The 23,076-nt window shown below is 49.0% G+C and overlaps 1 protein-coding gene across 1 annotated transcript in view; it reads left to right on the top strand.

Annotated features, from left to right (window-relative positions):
* LOC125910396 (multiple epidermal growth factor-like domains protein 11) overlaps positions 1-23,076 on the top strand; it is a 204,460-nt gene that overhangs the window by 148,739 nt on the left and 32,645 nt on the right. The window contains exons 5-9 of the mRNA XM_049614142.1: positions 5,523-5,769; positions 7,075-7,195; positions 12,917-13,053; positions 17,603-17,852; positions 18,439-18,580. Coding sequence (XP_049470099.1) covers positions 5,523-5,769; positions 7,075-7,195; positions 12,917-13,053; positions 17,603-17,852; positions 18,439-18,580 — 897 coding nt within the window. The remainder of the gene's footprint in view (positions 1-5,522; positions 5,770-7,074; positions 7,196-12,916; positions 13,054-17,602; positions 17,853-18,438; positions 18,581-23,076) is intronic.

Here is a 23,076-nt window from a genome sequence, read left to right as displayed (position 1 = left end):
AGGGTGATTGGCACCAATATCCACCCGGCAGCTGAAGCCAGAGCCGGGTCGACATCCTTCCTCCCTCGTCTTCCTTCTCCAGCACTCTGTCAATCAGCAAGTCCTTGTGGCTTGTACCTCATCAATACAGCTGGAGTCTGTCCCCTTCCCTCCATCCCCAGTGCTACTACCTTAGTCAAGGCCACCACCATCTCTTTCCTACTATATATATATATATATATAAAAAAAATTATATATAAATATAAATATATATATATATATTTTATAACAGCCAGTCCCCCTGACCCCACTCTTGCTCCATTTTTCCTGCCCACATATCTATTCTTACCAGAGCAGTCTTTCTATGGCCATACCTAATCATGTCTGTCCCCTACTTGGAACACATCTAGAGTTTCCCGGCTGCCCTTGTGGGAAGTCAACAACCCTGAACATGCCTCACAAAGCCCTTGGACCTGGGATCCTGCCCAGGAATCTTCCCCACCTATACCTTGCTCTCCCTTAAAGTCTATACTCCAGACACACATACCTTTTAAAATGTTCTCTCATGCCATGCTTTTTCCCAGCTCCAAGTTTTTACATACATTATTTCCTCTGCTTGGAACCATTCCCCACGCTCACCCCTCCTTCAGGTCTCTTCTTTGAGGATATAGTCCCTAACCCCTTAGTCTGGATTCAAACCCACCCGCGCCCTTCTATATTGTCCTGAACGACCCTTGCTGTGGCACTTCTGTGAGATACTTTAAATGCCGCCTTAGCATCTCCGTCCCCACTAGACTGTATGCTCTCCAGTTTGGGGTTTGGGTTGTGCCAGAGAGAATGGAGGTCACCTCTGATAAGCAAAGCATAACTACGCCCTGGGATGCACCAAGGACAAACTGGCTTTGGACTCTAGCAGTTTCCTTCAGAGTCAAGGTCCGAGGGCAGTGACTATGACTGTAACAACGAAGGGAATCCCTTGTTCTAGATCCTGGGGCTGTTCCCAGTGATGAGCAGAGAGGAAGTGGCTGGTTTACATGGCATCTCTACCCTTGTGTTCTGCAGCTGCCCCCTTATGCCCAGTGGCACCCCTGAGTTTCTGTCCACAGAAGCATCCTTCAGAAAGTGTCCCATTTACCAGCAGTGGAGGTTGCTGGAGCCAGACCTGAGCCTGCCCTTGACTAGAACCTTGGGCAATCACTTAACCTCGCTGACCCTTTAGTTTCCCCATCTGTAAAATGAAGAGTAATAAAGCCTAACTTACAGGGTTTTAAATGTCACAAGTGAGCATTTAAAACGTGGTTGTCGTTATTATTACAATGGAGTCATGTCATACGTACGTTAAATTTATGGGAATTCAACTACGTGTGCTTGGCAACAAAAAGAGATTGAGAAATGGTATAGCAGTTAATTCGGCTAGTCTTTCCACTCGTTGATATATGTCCCAGAGAGAGGGTGACATGGGAGAAGCTGACTGCTGGATACTCGGTTATTCTCTGTCTTGTGAGCCTCTTCCATTGTGGGTGGAGTTTGTAACTATATCTGGACTTGATTTTTTTTTTTTTTTCTTGTATTAAGAAATTAGTTTCAGAGGTGCCTGGATGGCTGTCGGTTAAGCGTCTGACTCCGGCTCAGGTCATGATCTCACAGTCTGTGAGTTCGAGCCCCACATCAGGCTCTGTGCTGACAGCTCAGAGCCTGGAGCCTGCTTCGGATTCTGCGTCTCCCTCTCTCTGTCCTTCCCCTCTCGAGCTCCGTCTCTCACTCTCTCTCAAAAAAATAAATAAACATTAAACAAATTTAAAAAAATGTTTCAGGTATATAACATAATGATTCCACATTTGTATATATTGTGAAATGATCAGCACAGGTCAACATATGTCACCATACATAGTTACATGGTTTTTTTCTTGCCATGGGAACCTTTAAGATCTACTCTTACTAACTTTCACGTATTATTAACTATACAATGGTATTAACTCTAGTCACCACGCTGGACGTCACATCCCCATGACTTATTTATTTGGTAACTAGAACTTTGTACCTTTTGGCCACCTTCACCCATTTTCCCCACCTCTGCTAACCACCAAATAGTTCTTTGCATCTATGAGTCCAGTTCCTGTCTGTTTCTTCATTTTTTAGATTCCACATAAATCATATGGTGTTTGTCTTTCTCTGTTTGACTTATTTCATAAGTCTCTGTTTGACTTATTAGCATAATGCCCTCAAGGTCCATCCATGTTGTTACAAATTACAGGATTTCCTTCTTTTTTGTGGCTGGATAACATTCCATTGTCTAAATATACCACATCTTCTTTATCCATTTATCTATTAATGGACACTTAAGTTGCTTGCATGTCTTGGCTGTCATAGATAATGCTGCAGTGAACACGAGGGTGCGTATATCTTTTCAAGTTTGTATTTTCATTTCCTTTGGATAAATACCCAGAACTGGAATTGCTGGATCATAGGATAGTTCTATTTTTTTTTTTTAATTTTTTTTTTAATGTTTATTTATTTTTAAATTTTTTTTCAACGTTTTTTATTTATTTTTGGGACAGAGAGAGACATAGCATGAACGGGGGAGGGGCAGAGAGAGAGGGAGACACAGAATCGGAAACAGGCTCCAGGCTCCGAGCCATCAGCCCAGAGCCTGACGCGGGGCTCGAACTCACGGACCGCGAGATCGTGACCTGGCTGAAGTCGGACGCTCAACCGACTGCGCCACCCAGGCGCCCCAATGTTTATTTATTTTTGAGACAGAGAGAGACAGAGCATGAACGGGGGAGGGTGAGAGAGAGAGGGAGACACAGAATCGGAAGCAGGCTCCAGGCTCTGAGCCATCAGCCCAGAGCCCCACGCGGGGCTCGAACTCACGGACGCGAGATCGTGACCTGAGCTGAAGTCGGACGCTCAACCGACTGAGCCACCCAGGTGCCCCAGGATAGTTCTATTTTTAATTTGGGAGTGGGGGGACCTCCATACTGTTTTCCGCAATGGTTGCACCAGTTTGTAGTCCCACCAACAGTGCACGAGGGTTCCCTTCTTTCCACATCTTTGCCAACACTTGTTATTTCTTGTCTTTTGATGCTAGCCGTTCTAACAGGTGTGAGGTGATATCTCATTGTGGTTCTGATTTGCATTTCCCTGATGATTAGTGATGTGTAGCACCTTTTCATGTACCTGTTGGCCCTCTGTATGTCTTCTTTGTAAAAATGACTGTTCAGATCCTCTGCCCATTTTTTAATTGGATCGTTTGGGTTTTTTGTTTCATTTTTTGTTTGTTTGTTTGTTTGTTTGTTTGTTTGTTTGCTATTGAGTTGTATGAGTTCTTTATAGACTTTGAATGTTAACCCCTTGTCAGTTACATGATTTGCACATGTTTTCTCCCATTCAGTAAGTTGCCTTTCATTTTGCTGATGGTTTCCTTTCTTATGCAGAAGCTTTTTAGTTTAACGTAGTCCCACTTGTTTATATTTGGTTTTGTTGCCTTTGCTTTTCATGTCAAATCCAGAAAATTATCACCTGCGTCAAGGAGATTACCACCTATGTTTTCTTCTAGGAGTTTCATAGTTTCAGGTCTTACATTTCAATCTTTAATCCATTTTGAGTTAATGTTTGTGTATGATGTAAGAGACTGTCCTTTTCCCATTGTATATTCTTGGCTCCTTGGTCATAAATTAACTGACCATATATTCCTTGGTTTATTTCTGGCCTCTTTGTTCTGTTCCATTGATCCATTGTTTTTATGCCCGTATCATACTGTTTTGATTACTATAGCTTTGTAATATAGTTTGGAATCCGGAAGCATGATGCCTCCAGCTTTGTTCTTTGTCAAGATCATTTTGGCTGTTGGACTTGATTTTGCCTCACCATAGTACCAGGTAGAAAATGCAGGGTGGGGCTTACTCATAAGCTGGCAGCTCAGTTTGTATATGTGAATATTTGGGGCAGAGATGAAGAAGGAATAAAGCAAGACAGGGATTTGGGCCCAGGCTAGTTCTATCTGTTAAAGGATGATGGACAGGCTCCATGACATTGACCATTTGACCTTGGTCAGCAAGTGGGAGGTACATCCAGTGGAGTTTGTGGGGCTGATGGAGTGATTCCTCCATCAATGCCTTCGTCCCCAAAGATCCCATGTACTCACTGGCCTCGCTAGAACCTTCTGCTCTTGTGCATGCCCAACACTCGAGCGCCACTGCCTCTTTGTTCATACTGAGCCTGCCCCAGTGACACTTTCTCCAGTCACACTCACCTGCCGCCTTCCTTCTCTGAGTGTCTAAACCCTAGAATCACTGGAGCACAAAGATCATCTGATCGGCACCTTGTCTTCAGAAGGTACGGTGTCCAGCCATTCCAGTTTGGCCAGGACTGAAGGATTTCTCAGAAGGTGGGATTTTAGTGCTGAAACCAGGACACTTGGTCACTCTGATAGGCAGACAAATGAGACTTTAGGAAGTCTTGCCTGATCTCCTTAGCTGGGAGTAGTCTTTTTCTCCATTGAACTTCTCGTAGAACATTATCTGTGCCTGTCTATGGCCATGCTTGAACCCCACATCCACCACACTCCAGGATTCAAGTGAATGAGCCTGTGGTTTGAGGACATCTTGGTATTGGGTGTCCTATATGCACCAGGGGAAGGTCAGAGGGGGAGGTGGCAGCAGGCTGGGTGACCTACCTGGGACTCTGCCATTCAGGTCCTTTCCACAGCTGTGAAAGTTTCTGCAAAGCTGGCTCAGATATTATCACTCTTTGAAACATTTAATTACATATAAAGATCTTGAAGGCTGTCTGGCTCCTCCCAGGGAAACATTTCTTTTTCCTGCTCCTTCTGAAGTTGGCTACTTGGAAAGTAAAGAAATTGAACTGAAGATAAAGCAACCCAGGGGCGGGGGGTGGGGGTGCAGGGTGGGTAGACATTGCTTAAAAGGAGAAGCCTCGGAGAGACAGATGGGAAGTGTGACAGGGAGATGGGAGGGGGTGGGGGGGGAGAGGGTGCAGGGAGCTAGAAGGCATTCTCACTGGAGAGTGAGGTACAAGAGGTGAGAAAACTAATGAGTTTCAGGAAGAGAGGGAAAGAGAGAGAGATGGGGGCTGGGCTGGGGAGGGACTGAGAAGGGGGAGTGAGTAGTGTCACAAGAGAAGAGCGGTAGCAAACCAGAAGAGAAAGCCTGGCTGAGAGGAACAGAGACAACCAGCCAAGAAGAATTTAGCAAAGGCAGAGGGAGGTGAATAGCTTATGGTTCCAGAATTTCAATACCGGGGAGGGGCTTCAGGGAAGCACTGGTTGGAATGGGATGGCCCAGACTGGGAGATACCTTGAAGAAATAATAATCTTAGGATGTATGATTAGTGGAGTGGCTTGGCGAAGAGCCCATGGAGGTTACGAGGTGCCAAAGCTTCCCCCCTAATGGCCCTTGCTGTCTCCTTATCCAGGGAAGAGCAACGCAGAGAGTGGCCTTTGGGGTATCAGTTCCGGCCCCCCGTCCCAAGGACAGTCCCTCAAGGAATTCCCTCAGCCCTGACCGGCTCCTCTCTTGCAGGCTGTGACAGCGACCACTGGGGCCCCCATTGCAGCAATCGGTGCCAATGCCAGAACGGAGCCCTGTGCAACCCCATCACGGGCGCCTGCGTGTGTGCCGCCGGCTTCCGCGGCTGGCGCTGCGAGGAGCTCTGTGCGCCGGGCACCCACGGCAAGGGCTGCCAGCTGCAGTGCCAGTGCCGCCACGGAGCCAGCTGCGACCCCCGCACCGGCCAGTGCCTCTGCGCTCCGGGCTACACCGGAGTCTAGTGAGTACCTTCCCCAGGGCCCTAGGGGCGGGGCGGGGCGGGGCTGGCTCCCTCCCCGCAGCTGCGCAGTCTGCCACTGGCCCCTAACCGAGGAGCAGGGTAGGGGGTACAGACAGAAGTTCAAGGTAGTCCTGGCTGGCAGATCTCCCGCGCTGTGACCCCAAGCCCTACAGAGGTTAAATGCCCAGGCCTCACCCACGCAGGTCCCCGGTCCCTCCATCCAGGCCCCAGGGTAACAGGTGCAAGGTGAGATCAAGTACATCAGGAGTTCATGAAACTCCTCCCGGGAGGCCCTTCCTGTCCGGGCCCCAGACCTCAGTTTGGCATTCATTCTCCTCTGATCATAACCCAAACGCCCGCTGCTCACCTGGGTCCCGACCCTTCCAGGCCATTTGAGAAAGAGATGGGTGAGGGCCCTGGGCAGTAAGTACCATGAATAGATTCAGAGAATTTATTGTGCCTGTTCATATCCCCTGTCTTCTCCCCTCACATCCCAAACAGCCCCTCACTCCAGTTCTCTAGAGAGTCTGTACTGAGAGGGAACCTCCAAGACTGCTTAATTGAGACCCCCCTCAGAGCAAGATTGAAGTTCTCCTCCCCGCTCCCCACTCCCCACCCTGTTGAAGACTCAGTGGCCTCCCAACAGCCCTAGATCCTGAGAGGGTATCCAAGGACACTGGTCAGCGACACATCCTTGATTGAGGGTGTTTCCTGCCCCAAGGTCTGGCCAACTCCAGGGCCAGCTCCAGCTAGAGGCCAGGGCCATTTCCCTGAGGCCCAAGGCCAAGATCCTGTGCAAAGCCTCCCTCATACCTCAGCAGTGCACATGAACCCGTCATGATAGCTGAGAACTTTCCAGAGGCTAAAAGTGGGGCATGCCCCAGATACTTAGTCTCCCTGAATCTAGGTAGATTCTTAAAAGCCAGATCAATAACCACATCTCAGTGCCTTTACTCATGCTGTTCCTTCTGCCTGGCATGCCCTTCCTTCCCTTCTCCCAGTGAAACTAACTTCACCTTCAGGACCCACATAAAATGTCTTCCTCTCACGGAAGCCTTCCCCAAAAAACACTCTTCTTGACATTAAGCACTTAAGTTACCCCATAGGCATGGGCCCAGTCACACAGCATTCCAGTTCATTATGTCTGAGCCCTGTTTCCCCCTTCTGGCAGAAAGCAGGACTGCATCTCAGCTAATACAGTTCACATTGGCAGTGGACTCTCGAATTCCTAGGGAGCCCTGGAGTACTGGGACACTGCCACTGACTGAATGCTGCCATGTCTGACACCTCTGCTTCCTCATGCAGCTGTGAGGAGCTGTGTCCGCCTGGAAGCCACGGTGCTTACTGTGAGCTGCGCTGCCCCTGCCAGAATGGGGGCACCTGCCACCACATCACTGGAGAGTGTGCCTGCCCCCCAGGCTGGACGGTAGGTGGGCCCACAGGACCTGGGTGGGCCTCTGTAAGAGGTGTGAGCGTCCCTCACCCACACACGTTGAGGGGCTGAATTCTTTTCCCACCCTGAAAACCCTCCCTCCTATCTGTGGTCACAGGCATCACTAGATAACCACCGGAGATCCCTTGGACACAACTTTGAATGACAGTCTACATCTAAGGGCTGTGTGAACTGATGGCAGGTTCCTTAACCTCTCTGAGCCTGTGGTCTCTCATGCTCAAAGGAGTTGAAATCTAGATAAGCTCTTTCCTTGGACATAGATAGGTACTCACCTGAGCTGCCGTGGGCTCTGGGCCCAATGTGGCAGAAAGGGTGTGGTGTGAGGGCAGGGGAACAGGTGGGAGGAGGAGGGGAGACGGAAGAGTAGAGATCACCTGAAGTTCTAGAACTTCAGATTCCCAGCCTGTACCCCGCTGTTCTGTGGGCCCAGAATCTGCATTTCAATATGCGCTCCCGGTGATTCTGGTGCAGCCTCAACCAACCCAGCTCTTGTGTCTGGGAACCGCTATTATGGAAAGGAAAGGGTGGGAATTACAACCTCACAGGCCTCAGTTCAGGTCCTGCAACCAGTGTTGACCCTGAAAAAAGTGCTCAGTTACTCTGGTCTCTGTTTCCCCATCTGTAAGCAGAACCCATACAACAATAGTAAGCCCTGCCCTTCATAACCGCCCTGGTGGGCAGAAGGCTCAGATGAGGCAGTGCACGTTCAAAGTGCCTTGCAGACTCTGTCCTTTATCATTGCTTGTTTTATATCCCTGGATCCTGCAGACAATCCACAAGCCTCTTTTTTTTTTTTTTTAGCTAACACACTCTGTCAGGGCTCCCCCCACCAATGACCCAAGCTTCTCAGGAGCACCGAGTCACTAAATCGGACTCTCCCAGGCTGTGCCCCCGCCTCTGACTCTCCAGTAACACACCCCATTTTGGGGGAAGCTCAGCGACACAGGGGGCTGCATCCCCCAGGGCCTGAAACTTCTTTGCAAAGCCAGAGAGGACAGGGGTGCTGAGTAGGAGCAGGGTATTTCGGGAAGCTGTGAAGGCAGAGGTCATGGGGAGCAGGCTGGAGGGATGCTTGCAGGGCCCATTGACACGGGCACAGATTTGCCGGGATTTTTTAGAGCAGGAAAGGACCCAGGGGATGATTTGGTCCAGCAGTGTCCAAACGTGGCTGCACGCCAGAGTTTCTGGGGCTGAGGGTGGGTCTTAAGAACAGATTTCCAGGCCCCACCAGAGACTTTCTGGGGCCTGGGTCTCTATCTTTAATAAGATCCCCAGATGATTCTGAAGCAGCCAACCCTGTCCGCAGATCCATATTTGGAAATAATTGATCAAGACTGTAGGATTTCCTTCTGAGTTTCACAGAACCCTCGGGTTTCTTGGGAGTGAGGGTGGGTGGGGAGCCTAATAATTAGGGCTCTGGGTCCCACACACCCTCACTTCTCCATTTTAATCTACTTTCTATATTGAGGTTCTTGGTAAGATTTCATATAAAAACAGGGCCTCCCAGCTTTTAGAGGTCTGAACACCACTGGTCCATCAATCCCCTCCTTTCTCAGATGAGGAAGCTGAGGCCCAGAGAGGTTGAGTGACCTGCCCATGGCTACACTGCTGGTTAAGAGGAAGGTGGGTTAGAATCTGGGTCTCCTGACTCTTGGACTCCTGAACCCCAGCCCTTGGTGTCTGTCTGACTGTCTCTTCTGAGGACAAAGGGGCTGCTGCTGCCGCCTCTCTCATTTCTCACCTGCCCATTTCTCCCGCCCTGAACCAGTCTCTGGAAAGACCCTCTTATCTCCCACCTGCTTCCAGAATTCCACCACCCACAGGCTGGGTTTTCAGAGGCCTAGCAGCAGGCATTGAGGTTGGGTCAGGGTGAGGGAGGAGGAGAATGGGCCACAGGCCTCTCTAGAGACACTGATGGAAGCCAGTGGTCAAAGAAGGGGAAGGGAGGAAGTCTTGGAGGAATTTTTTTCTTCCCAACACAGTGAGAAGTTTGTTCTTCGAGACGACAGGAAACTGTCAATAGACACCTATGGATTTGGGGACTTTATATTTTTAATTTTTTGGTAGACAATTGCGTTTCTATTTTTTACACAGCATTTAACTTGCAGATTTGTATGAATTATTAATACCCCTCGTGCATGCAGAGTCACAGTGTAAGGACGCTGCAGCTCAGTCCTGAGGCCCCTCCCAGGGACGGCTAGGGCTGGGAAGAGGGTGCTGGGCCGAAGGGTCCTGCCTTTATCATCCTCCAAGCCCTCACTTTCTTGTTGGCCCCCAGCGGCTTCCACTACACTCACAGATCTAAAGAGTACAATCCAGAGCTTGATTTTCCCAGGCAATTTCAGAAGGTAGCACTCTGTACACGAAGCTTCTCTGTGGGCCTCCTTGTGGAGTCCTGGTCATGTCTTAGAAGCTTCTGGGGTATAGTGAGAAAGGCAAGCCTCTATGGGGAACCCCTATCACCCCTAGGAGGAGAAGGGCCCCTTCCTCTGTGGCTTTTCCCTGCCCCTCTCCTCACATACACACTCATCTCACTGTCCCCTCAGCTGCTGCCTCTGCCTTCTCCATTCCCCCTTCCACTCCCCCCACACCAGTCCCTCACCTTCTGACAGGTGGGGAAGAGAAATCTGAGCTAAAAAGCCTCCCACCTAATTCATTACAATAAATTGGATGATATTGAAAAGTGACTTGGGTCTGGCAGCATTTTCCTGAGTAAACCAGCTTCCTCTGGGCCCGCAGTTATTGGTGCTTAATAACTGTGTATTGAACTTATTGATGAATTAATTGTGGGAGAATCCTTGGTCTCCATAAGAGAAATGAAAGGGAGAGGCTGAAAGGGAAGCTTGTTCAGATTTCTCTTTTATAAAGACCTAAGATTCACAGATATAATTGTTTAAAGTTATCTAATCTGGGGGCCCCTGGGTGGCTCAGTCGGTTGGGCGTCCAACTTCCACTCAGGTCATGATCTCACAGTTCACAAATTCAAGCCCCACATCAGGCTCTGTGCTGACAGCTCAGAGCCTGGAGCCTGCTTCAGATTCTGTGTCTTCCTCTCTCTCTCTGCTCCTCCCCTGCTCATTCTCTCTCTCGCTCTTGCTCTCTCAGAAATAAACACTTAAAAAAATTTTTTTAAGTTATCTAATCTCACAAGGCTAGTACTGAAGGGAGGGGAAAGTAGTCCCCTGACTCACTCACAAATCCTACTCCTGAAAGGCAAGTGCATTCACCTCTTGTAGGTGTTTCTTCTGGCATTTCCCTCCTCATTTCTGCATCACATGCTTCACTGCCATTTCATTGCCATTTCTGTTGACTTCCTACCATAGGATAAGATTCAGATCTGTCTTACACACACACACACACACACACACACACACACACACACACACACATCACATGCAACCCTTCCCCAACCCTCTCAGTGCAACTTTATTATAATTTTTGGTTGAATCATTTTGATGACATTGATGACTTCATAATTTGATGACATAATGAATTCAAAATCAGTGTTTATGTTAATATGCTCACCTATGTATTGTTACTAATTTATCCCTAAAACTCTCTGGCAGAACTCAAAAAGGCCTCTCAGTAAGTTCAGACCCATTAGAAATCTCTCAATTTGGGTTTTGTTCCAGTTATTTTCTTGGCGGCCACACCCCCCAGAGCTTTGTGTACTTCAGTTCCTGCTGCCCTGGTGTCATTCTCGGACTTCCTTTCACTGCCACCCTGTGATTCCCTCCACCTCTCTCTTCTGTTGAAGTCCCCATTTCTTTCTTTTTATCATATAATTCTTTTTAATGAAAAAAAAGTCCTTCAGTAGCTTTCTAGAAGAGAAGCTTAGGAAGTTAGTTTTTTGAGGCTACGCCCCACCTGAGTGTTAGTTTAGCTGGGTATAGAATTCTAGGTTGGAAATTATTTTCCTCTGAATTTCTGAGGCATTGCTCCATTATCATCTAGCTTCTAGTTAAGAAATCCAATACATTTTGATTCCTGTTCTTTTGTATGTGACTTTCTAAAAACTTTGAGGATAATTTCTTTATCCATGGAAGTATAAAAATTTATAATTATAAGCCTTAATGTGGGTCTTTTTCATTTTTCATGCTGGAAACTCTCTAGACCTTTTCAATTCAGAGATCAGTGCTTTCCATTATTCCATTCTGGGAAATTTTTCTTGTATTATATTTCCCATTTAATTTAGGCACCTCCATTTTCTCTGTTCCACTGTCTGAAATCCTCTGTTAATTAGATGTCAGACCTCCTGGACTGATCCTCTAATTTTATTATATTTTGCCTACAGTTTCCTCCTTCAGTGCCTCCCCCACCCCCGCACTTCTCCCTCTCTCTTGTCCTACTTTGTGGGAAATTTATGCATTTTCCAGCTCTTCTACTAAAAATTTTTAAATTTCTGCCATCTTATTTTTAAATTTCAAGAAATCTTTACTTTTCTCTGGGATATTTCCTTTTATACCACTCTGCTCTTTCATAGATAAAAATAATTTCAAATAACTACCTACGGATACTCATTTTAATTATAACGGAGGTTTGTAATTCTCTTTTTAAAAGTTGTCTTTGCTCCCTGCATACTTCCTATTTCCTCTGTGTTCCTTTTGTGTATTTTCTGCTTAGGTCTTCATCTGTTATTTCATTTGAAATATCTGGTGATCCTCCACTACCTGTTCAGGTTTTCTGGTAAGCCTCAGAAAAGCTGTTAGGAAGCTTAAAGGTAGGGGGAGTTGCCAGGCTTGTTGACTGATGGGACCCTCAAATATCAATATCTGCAGGTTTTTGCTTTTGAGCTTACCTGCATCCCTAGCAGGAATGGTAATCAGCAGTCTAGTTGCTGAGCAGGCAGAGTGCACAGGATCCCTGTTTCTCGTGGCACCTCCCTCAGTTGTGCTTGGTGTCCCTCTGTCCAAGCCTACGTGGGTCAGACTCTTCAAAAGTCAACTTCCAGGCTTCTGCCAGACTGGGGAAGTCACCTGGCTGTTTGAAGTGGGGGCAGAGGTCTGGGGTCTAATTCTATCTATTATAAACTTTTCAATAGCCCTCCTGTTCCTGCACACCTGCCCTTGGACCTTCAGATGTTCTTGGTGTCTTTGATTCCTGAGCTTTACTGAGGTTACCATATCTTGGAAGCATATCTTGGAAGACGTTTGTGTCCTGCATGGTCTCCACTTCCATTGCTTTTGTCTTTGCAGGCTCATACCTTTGCCCCTTTGCTTTCATGTTAGCAGGGTTGGGGAAAGAAATAGAAATAAAGTGTGTGTTTCCAGACCACTATGTTTAATTAGAGTGTCTGTTTTTCCTCAGCACTTTATTGTCTGCCAGTGTCACAGTGCTTAGCACATTGTACTTTAGTTATCTGCTTTGTTGCCTCTCTCCCCAGTAGATTGGGAGGTCACAAATCGAGTCTCCCTCATACTTTTGTATCCATAATATCTAACACAGAGCCTGGTATACAACAGGCACTTAATAAATGTGTGCTGAATAATTGGATGAGCAAATTGGCCTCAGTCTCCCTGTCTCTAAATTGGGGCTTTGGAAGCCACCGTGTCCAGCTTCTTATGCTTTATGACTGGGAAGAAAGTCCCACTGAGGAAATGGGGTGGTCCCTGGACTACGGCCGCTGTGCCACTTCTAGGAGAGAGTGGCCTCAGGATTGCACTACCTATGTGTGTCTTCCCTCCTCTGTTTCAGGGAGCAGTGTGTGCCCAGCCCTGCCCACCAGGGACATTCGGCCAGAACTGCAGCCAGGACTGTCCTTGCCACCATGGAGGGCAGTGTGATCATGTGACTGGACGGTGCCACTGCACAGCTGGCTACATGGGGGACAGGTAAGAGGGGGGTTAGCTATTGTCCTTGCTGTTCATATTGCTCATTTTCCCAGCAGCCTTGCAGAGAGCGGCTGGGGTTCACCAGCCCACAGCATCCCTCTGTGAGCCTTCCTGCTCCTTTCTCAGAAAGCATTCTGAGTCCTCCTGCCGGGAAGACTCATCAACTCATCCTTCCTGGCCCTTGGCCCGCTACACACACCGCCCCGCCCCCAGCCCGGTGACCCAAGCCCTGAACTTGCACTGACTCACCCAGAGAAGGAAGTGAGCACCTACTAGCCACTCTCTGCTTTCTGCCTTACTGCAGGGAGACAATGGCACCAGTAATCCAAGGAAGCTGGGGGTGCAAACTAGTTAGTACATTTTGCATAATTTCTTCTAGAACTAAATTTCTGTGCCTAATTTGAGTTCTGCCAAAAGGGTACGGGCATAAGTTTGCATTCTCTGAAGGCTAGAGGCCTGAGAGCCGACTGAACAAGGGCACAGGGTCCAGGAATCACTCCAGCCCTGCAGAGCAGATAGCTCACAAAACACATAACTGAGGAATTACTGTATAAGCACATTTGCCATGGTAGGAAGAAGGATGCCATGATGATGGGCTTGGTGCTATGGAAGTGAGAGAAGCCACAGTCAGTGTGTTGGATGGTGAGTGAATTCAGAGCTGGAAGAGGACGTTTGCCCACAGGACCCGGGCCAAGTCTCAACTACATGTGTCTCTTCGAGCAGAGAGAGGGGTGGTAGAAAGGAGGCTCTCACACGCTTTTCCTGCTTCTGTGGGATCTGCGTCTTATCTCTGACCTTGGGTTTTGTTACTCTGCCCAGACAAGGTGAGGCAAGAGGAACGTTTGTTCACCATCCCTCTGCTTCTCCTGCCCAGATAACATCAGCAAGCAGGGATCGAGGCTGAGTCAACTAATTGATCTTTCTGGTTGTGACAATATAATTGGGCCCCTCCAACTGTGACTGGAGTCAGCCTCAAATTCTTGGCGATGTCCAGAAAAGCGATTTTCCATTTTTTGCTTTACATTTATGTGCTTCTAGCCCAAAGTCTTTTGAGCCAGATCTAATCTCTTTGTGAGCCAGTATCCATCCCTTTGATCTTCCCAGCCTTAGCACATGGGGTGCAGTATCTGGAAATCCTCTCTGACTTCTGTCAAAGATGGGGGTCTCTGGGGGAAGGTGCAGAGGGGACAGACTGAAGCACCGAGCCCAACTTCACATCCTCACCCTCTCCCCCAATAAGGAAATGCTCAGGATGAGCTACGAGGGTCAGGAGCTAGAAGACCCCAGAACCAGAACAGGACCCTTTGTTGCAGTCCACCTGCACATGAGAGGTAACACAGCTCACTTGTTGTTGGAGACAAGCAGGCCCAGACTTCCAGCTGGCTGGACGCAACACCAGTAGACCTTACATCACTGACTCTCCCGATTTTCCAGGATGTGCCCAACAGAAAAGTAATTCTAATCCCTCTTCTTGTTGGGGCAGCCCTCAATCCTGTGGCAGAGAGAAATCCCAAATCCTTGGGGTCTCCTGAGCAAGCTTCACCAATCAACTATAGAGAGTTCAGTGGGAGGGCCAGTAGCATTTGGGTTTCCCACCTAAACGGGCCACCTAGTGTTTAATATTTTGTAAAATTGCTTCCATTAATTTTGTAGGTGACAGCTGCATTAACCCTCCCCAAATCATTGCAAGCATATTAAAGTTGAGTGGGTGTAATAATGCAGGCCTCCCCGGATAGGCAGAATCCAGTGCAAATTAAACATGAAACGTAACGAGGGCTTTGCAGCTCATTTTGTAATTTAATTGAGCAATGGATCTGGTTGTTAATGGCAATATCAGACACATTAGATTGATATGTTGCAAAGGAAGGATGTTTAAGTAGAAAACTAATTCCTGCTGTGATTACCCTTCTGTTCCACAGGCCCCGTTATTAGCGTGCTTTGTGTAAAATTCATTAGCAGTCGTTGCTTGATCTCTAAATAAATAAGTTGTTTAAATTGTGAGTAAGAAAAAAAAAGAGGCTGATTATGTAAATGGATTAGGTTGTCAATATTTCATTTCCAGATTCTTTTTCTGGGGCTGTGGAATAAGTCACTTCATAAATATGGCAGGGTAGGGGTGGTGCCCTTCACAAGGAGCTCACTGGCCAGGGCTCTGCCCACTCCTGCTGGATGGCAGGGAGCAGGAATGTTCCAGTGGAAGGGAGGAGGAGTCAGGAGGGTCTCCTCGCTTGGGTCTCTGGCCCTGACATCTGAGACATCTGAGGAGAACCAAATTGAGTGACATCTGGAAAAATCCATTCTGAGGCTGAACAGGGGCTGGCACTTTGGATAGTGAGTTTCCTGCTGCTTTAGGGGCCTGTGGCCGGACTTTGGGGTGTGCACAGCTGGAAGTCCCCTCTGACCACTGTCCAGGCTGTACCCATCATCATCCCCACTGCCCGTCCATTCTGCTCCATTCCTCCTTTTGTCACAGTAACTCTGTGAGGGGAGAATGGGTGGCATCTTCCTCAGGAAAGCCCGCAAAGTTAGACCTCCGTCACCTTCTTCCTTCTCCTGTCATCACGGGCTCAAGGAGACAAAAGAGAGACAGAGACCCCCTATGCCAAGACTGACATCTGACACACCGGCCACTCTGGGCATGAGGCACTTGCCACCCAGTCCTACAGCATCACCGGGGCCCCTCCCCATCGTGATCAGTACCCAAGGTCGCCCAGACATGGTCTTTCCCTGCCCTGTTGTGGAGAACACTGGTTACAACTCACAACTCTCCAAGATCTAATAAAGAACTTAGGGCTGTATTTTTTATACCCCCCCTCCCCACCATTATTGTGGAAGGCATAGGAAAACTGGAAAATGGTTGTCTAGATGACCATTAGAACATTTTAGAATTCCTCAAGTCTACTCCATGGTTAACGTTTTGGAATTTTTCCCTCGAAGCCTTTTCATATCAGAACATGAGGCAGAAGGTCGGATGGGCTCTGAGAACTTTAGAAAACAATATTAACGGGAGAATTAATAACTCACATTTCTTACTGAGCCCTTACCGTGCGTGGGGCACCTTTCTGAGGGTTTACACACATTACCTCATTTCATCCTCAAACAACCTGGGGAGCTTTTATTATCATCCCATTCTATGATGAGAAAGCAGATGCCAGAATCGACCTTCCAGCATCACAGAAGCAGACTGCCTCGTGGGTCATCCCAAATCCCAGAGGCCATTTCCTTTGTCTCTGGGATGCAGGAACCACCCACCTCTTTTACCCTCTATGTCCCCAGGTGTACCCCTGACCTTGTCAGGATCGCAGTGACAGTGACTTTGCCTCCCTGGGGAATAGCCCTGGCCTGGGGTGGGGGGTGTTGGGCACTCTGCAGCAGGGGTCTCACTCTTCCACAGAGGATCCACACCCAGGGGCTGCAAGGCAATGATTTAAATAATGAAGGTTATTACTGGAAGCTCCAAGGAGCAGGCCAAACTATTGGACACAAAAGTCAAGACATGAAAGGGGCTCACTTCTCCTCCTTGGCTCACCAGCATCCCCAGTCCGAGGAGGAAGAATTAGTCCCTGGTGTGGGGGATTCTCCCATCTGGTGAAGGAGGATGCCTCTTGTACTCAGGAAAATTCCACGCTGGTGGAGGACACACGTTTCTAGTCTGACCAAGGGAGACTGTACATCTGCCCAAAAGATAAAATCGGAAACAGTGATTAGAAATGAAATGACCACGTTTCATCAAACCCAAGATGCCACCAATGGTAAGATGCATCATTTTGTCGACGGCTAAGAATGAAAACACAGATAATTACCCTGTGACACGCCATCAGTTGTAAGACTGAACTGATGGCAGAGATGCTAAAACATAGCTTAAAAACATAAGGTTTATGGGACGCCTGGGTGGCTCAGTCGATTAAGCATCCAACTTCAACTCAGGTCATGATCTCCTGGTTTGTAGGTTCGAGCCCTGCGTCGGGCTCTGTGCTGACAGCCCGGAGCCTGGAGCCCGCTTTGGGTTCTGTCTCTCTCTCTCTCTCTCTCTCTGCCCCTCCCCTGCACATGCTCTGTCTCTGTGTCTCAACAATAAATAAATGTTAAAAAAATTTTTTTTTAATTAAAAAAATACATAAGGTTTATTGTTTAATGGGTACAGACATTCCAGCTTGGGGAAGGTGAAAAGGTTCTGGAGCTGGATGGTGGAAACAGTTGCACAAAATGTGAATATACTTCATGCCACTGAGCCCTAAAAATGGTTAAAATGTTCAATTTTATGTTACATATATTTTACTGCAATCAAAAAAAGTGAACTAAAACCCCATTTAAAGCCTCTAATCAATGAAGTATGACCATACAAATTCCGTGCCGGGGGGACTGAGGGGACCAGGCACCAAGCGGGGACCTGCCTGCAGGTGCTTCCTGGAAGATGAGAAGGGAGGGAGGGATGCTGGGATCAGGTGCCACACCCCAGGCTCAGGCCTAGAGGCACAGGGTGTGTGCTGGGCGGATCTGGAAGGGCAGGTGGCGGGGCACAGCCTCGACCCCAGTCTTCTTCCCGCAGGTGCCAAGAGGAATGCCCGTTTGGGACCTTCGGCTTCCAGTGCTCACAGCGCTGTGACTGTCACAATGGAGGCCAGTGCTCGCCCACCACTGGCGCCTGCGAGTGTGATCCCGGCTACAAAGGCCCCCGCTGCCAGGAGCGGCTGTGCCCCGAGGGACTGTATGGCCTGGGCTGTGCCTTGCCCTGCCCCTGTGATGCCGACAACACCATCAGGTACGAGCTGGGGTCAGATGAGCCAGGGGCTGGGTGGGCAGGTGAACACCGGTGGAGAGGGAGCTTCTCAGGGCACATGCCCCTGCTTGGTCACCCGGGTGGGGCATTGAAGAGCTCAGCTAACCACTTTGATGAAAAGGGGAAGCCAAAGCCACAGACAGCCAGGACCAGGACCCGGGTCACCTGCCTCTGTCTACCACACCCAGCTGCCAGCTTTGAAAATGGGCCTGCCTGAGACCCCACACACAGAAGTAAGGAGGGAGTCTGGTGACCCTCAGGGCAGCAGCGTGGAGTGTGGCCACATGGTCCTGGGGTGCTAGGGTGGCTCAGCTCACGTGCCACAGGCTCTGGGGCCATTGTCCTTGAGAAATTTCCCCTCCGTGTGCTCCACGCCTAACTAAGCCATCCGCCTGCCCCTAGAGGTTCAGGGACAAGACCGCCAGGGAAGAAGCCAGGGCCTTGGAGCTCAGAGGATCAATACTGGAAGGGGCCTTAGAGATCAGTGTGGCTCTCCTAGGACCTGAAGAGGGCTGTCCCAGCAGGCCCTGGCTAGAGTGGAGGAGTAGGAGGGACAGAGGTCAGGGCCAGCCTCTCCCTGCGGTCTGTGCCCTTTCGGGTTTGAGGCCACCTCGAGTGAAGCTGGCACCGACGGCTGCTTCCAGGGAAGCCTGAATCTGGGAAGCGGAGAAGCCAGAGCCGCCCTGGGCCACCTCTTCCGTGTCTTCTTCACTTCCTGCTTCATGCACCAGCTGGCAGCACCCTCTGGTAATAAATGAGGCTGTCGGCCCCAGATAACACCTCCACAGCCCTCTATGTGGCTGCCTCTTATCTGGGTGGTGAAGGATGGGGGAGTCTCCCTTCTCTCCTCGGACCTGCAAGACAGCTCTGGAGGACTGCACGCTTGGGGCAATGGGTACCGCTGCTGTTTGCAGGCCAGACAGAGATGCCTCTTCTTTGCAGCCCAGTTGCTGGGACAGCCAGGACTTGGCCCCAGCCCCCTCTTCATTTCCAGCATTTGATTCTCCACAGATCACCCAAGAGCCTCTGGTCACTGCAAGCAGAGGCATCTTAGCAGATATTATGGCTTAGAGGGGATCTGTCCTCGGTCCTCAATCCCTGGAGCTGAGCGGCTGGGATGATGCTGCCTGCAAGGCAGAGGGCTGAGAAGACACCGTAGAGAGGACCCGAGTCATTCACTCAGTCATTCATTCAGCAAACACTGAGAGCGTGCGGGGCTGGACCACAAGGAGGAAATCGAGTCCCTCAGCACCCGTCCAGCCCTCAGGAACTCAGGTCTGGAGCACCCACACACACTGAGCCCCTTCTACCATATGTCTTCCAATACGAGACAATACCAGTAGTGAGGCACAGCTCTGTTTTACGGACTACGAAGAAAGGAAAATGCTATCACCTGAACCATGACGTACCATTGATTGTATAGCGCGCCCAATATCTGAGAGGGGGGAATGCAGGGGAACGTGCATCTTGGAATCGGTAAGATGTATGTGGCTGGCCCCACTGGGTCCCAACACGTGCTCAAGTAACTGACCAGGGCTGTGCTTGGAAAGCGTCACAGGAAACTGCTCTGTTGGTCTGGAAAGTCTTGAGGAGGTGGCGTCCTTGCTGGGTGTGGAGGACAGGGTAAGAGCTCTGAGGCTCTAAAGATTCCATATGGCCGGTCAGGGGCCTGGACCTCTTGCACAGGTGGAACCGCACCAGGACCCCCCCCCCCCCCCGACCCGCCCCAACCCCAGCTGGAAGCCAAGGGAGGACCCTTTCGGGGACAGGAAGCAGGGCTGCTGCCGCTGAGGTCCAATGCAGGGAGAATCCTTGCCACAGAGATTCAACCAACCCCCAGATTAAAGAGCTATTGTTTTCCTCCTGTGCCTGAGCAGCCGTGCCCTGCATAATTTATTTTTCCTCTGAAGGAGTCCTCCATGCATTATTAATCTGGAAGGACTCCCTCTTCTCCGTCGCTAATCTCAGCCCATCCAATATTGATGATTGTTTGCTTTCCTGTCTTTAACACGTGTCATGTTTCAGGGATTGGGAGTCCATAGCGTTTCTTAGAACTGGGGGCTCCGGGCCAGGCTCCTCCGTGTCTGCATGGCGGCCTCCTTTCAGGCCGCTGTGTCACACGTGGCCCGGGCTCCTTGAGGGCGGTTATGACCTGGCTTGCCCAGCATTGCACGGTGCCTGGCACAGGGCAGACCCTCAGTAAGAAGAATCACTGAATTCAACTCAGCCGATGCCTCTAGGTGGTTCTGCCACTGGGCTGATGTCTGCCTTACTATTTTTGTTCATATTTCACCCCGCTCTTTTGGCACACTGGCCCAATAACTGAACGCACATACTCAACATTTTCATTCAGTCTAACTCAGAGTTTCTCAACCTGGCCACTGTTGACATTTAGGGCCGGATAATTCTTGGTTGTGGGGGCTGTTCTGTGCATCGTAGGGGGTTTAGCAGCATCCGTGGCCTCTACCCACTAGACCCCAGTGGCCACAACCCACCCCCAAGTTCTGACAAGCAAAACTGTTTCCTGGATGGGGAATGTAGGGTACATTGCCCGTGGTTGAGAGCCTCTGGCCTGACTCAACTCTCTCAGGCTGTTTTTGACTTCATTTTCGTGGCCACAGGGAACACCTCTCTTCCTCTGCATGGACACACGTCACTCCTCTCTTCCGTGAGCTTTTGTCCCAATATAGAGCCTTCTCTTGGGATCCAAGAAAAGTAGAGGGAGAACTCTGTGGCTTCTCATCTCGAGGGAGTTAAGTTATCCTGGGTGGGGTCTGGGACCCCTGGGTTCTGGCCTCAGGACATTTGCTCTGTCTGATCAAATGCCCTGCTATGTACACTTGTCCTCTCTAGGTCTCAGTTTCCCAGTCCATCACCTTTCGTCAGCCCAGTGGGGGCAAAAGTTCTCTTGTGGTCTTTGAAGGTGAAGTGTCCCCCCAGCTCCCTGAGACATGGAGTGTGGGGTCCCCAGAAGCCTAGCCCCCAATTCCCCCTGGCTTCTGAGAGCTTATGGCAGAGCCCTGCCAAGAAGGCATGCAAGGCCTTGAGTATCTTCCCAGGGAGACAGAGTACTCTTGACCCCCAACCCTCCACATCTGGTCCCAGCCTCTCTCTGCCCGGTGCCCCTCTGGAGAGGCTGCTTCACAGAGGTTGAACCCATGTGCCCGAGGAGGGAAGAAGTGGCTGGTCAGACCCCCCACCGCTTCATTCTCTTTATAAATGCTGTGTAGCACGCACAAAGAAATGATCCTCCTTCATAAAAGAATAACCTTGAGAAAGAGAGTGCCTGTGTGTCAGGCCTCTGCCGTGTCCCCTCCACAACTGGATTGTCACAGACAAATTCCAGCAGCCATGATCATGTATTACCTTTGAAAGATTTTATTTAGCCAATAGATGCAGCATTGATAGAAATCTCAGAGCCACCAAAATAAAAACGACAGAAAAATCCACCCGGAAAAGATTCCTGTATTGTTCAGCTTTCGGCTCCTATTAATTTGTGATTAATCTATGTCTGGAGAAAATGGCATAAAGACAAGGGGAAGAAAAAAAAAAAAAAAAACAGTGAACTGAGCCTGCCTAAACACCAATGTTTGTGACCTCTGCCTGAGCCTAACCAACAGTCACTTGTCCACCGTGTGACTGAGGGAATGGCTGTGCCACCACGAAGCATAGGGGAGCAGGGAACAGGGGACGCCTGGGAGAGATCAGATGTGAGGAAGGTGCCCAGTTCTCAGTCATAAATCACACAGCCAGCAGTCATTCCCCCCAGCCCCTCTTGAAAGGTATTTGAGAGGTTTTATAATTAATGATAAGCAATCAAATTAAGAAACTAGAGATCATGGGTTTTTTACCTAGAATTTTAGGGACATGAAAGGAGGGAGAAAGAAGTGATTTCAGATGCAGTTTTGAGCTTTTCCGGTGCTCAGAGTGAAAAGTAAAATTGACACCAATGCACACACCCAAACGCTGGTGGCTGAGACTACAGGCGGGCCCTGCGGGAGCACTTAGAAGTCAGGTTCACCAGGCAGCGTGTGCCCGGTCTGCTTCTCACGGGGTGGCGGTCCCACCGGAGCCAGGGTCTGCAGTGAGAGAACCCACCGATGGGAAGGGCACAAGCGTGCCTGAGACCCTTTGGCATCGCAGGGGCTGGGCTGAGTTGATGGCCACAGCCAAGGCTGCCGGGTCGTTTGTTAGATCCACCCGTGTCCATCCCTGAGACTGTCACTAAGCTGGTCCCTCCCACCCCAGGAGAGGCTCCTGGAAATGTGGAACCAAGAAGGGGCTTGCTCAGAGGTTTGAGACAGGGGGATGTGCCCCATATCTGTCTAGCTGAGGGTCAGGGTCAACACGTGGGGGCCACTGCCCCATGGCACCCACGTAACTACCCATATCCCCCTCATGGCGTGGGGCTCAGGGAAGAGTTTGTCTGGAGCCAGGAAGTCTTAAAACCCTCATCCGTTGCATGATTCTCCTTTTCCACTTATTTACACTTTTTATTGATTTACATCTGTGTATAAATAGAATTGATGCTCAGTTTGGGAAAATTCGACAATACATTTTTAAAGAAAAAACTGCGAGTCATCATAATTTCTCAACCCCAAAGCCATTTTGTTGTCATTTTTTCGTGCTTCATACACGTCTATGTATATCTGTCTTTTTCCATATTTTAGATCATGACTTATTTACAATTTGCTTATTTCACTTCACCTGGTATCAGTAAAGATTTTGGGAAGCATTTGGATATTTCTGTAACATCTCTTCATACAAATTGTCATAATTCACGTAACCAACACTTTGTTGTCAGAGGCGGCATAAGACCATGGATAGAACATGGTCAGACAGACCTGGGTTTGAATCCCTGCTTCCCCTGACTTAGCCATGTGACTGTGAGCAAGTCACATTACCTCCAAGTGCCCTTTGTAAAATAGAGGCTCTAATGCCTAAATCACAGGCTTATCTGAAGATTAGAAATATATGTATAAAGTGCCTGGTGTTTTAATAGCCTGGTCACATTATTATTTAAATTGGTTTCATTTGCCCTCTATTATAAATAATGCTTCAGGGAACATCTCTGTGCATAAATCTTTCTCTGCCACTATGATTATTTCCTTAGGACAGATTCTTAGAAATGGAATTATAAGACCAAAGGGTCTGAATATTTTTAAAACTCCTGATACATAACCCCACATAGTTTTCCAGAACCTTCTACCAGCATTGAGTATTGTCCCTTAAAAAAAAAAAAA

The sequence above is a fragment of the Panthera uncia genome (assembly GCF_023721935.1).
Source record: "Panthera uncia isolate 11264 chromosome B3 unlocalized genomic scaffold, Puncia_PCG_1.0 HiC_scaffold_1, whole genome shotgun sequence".
Taxonomy (NCBI): Eukaryota; Metazoa; Chordata; class Mammalia; order Carnivora; family Felidae; genus Panthera; species Panthera uncia.
The sequence above is the reverse complement of the archived record's forward strand: the minus strand, read 5'-3'. Positions and strand labels throughout refer to the sequence as shown.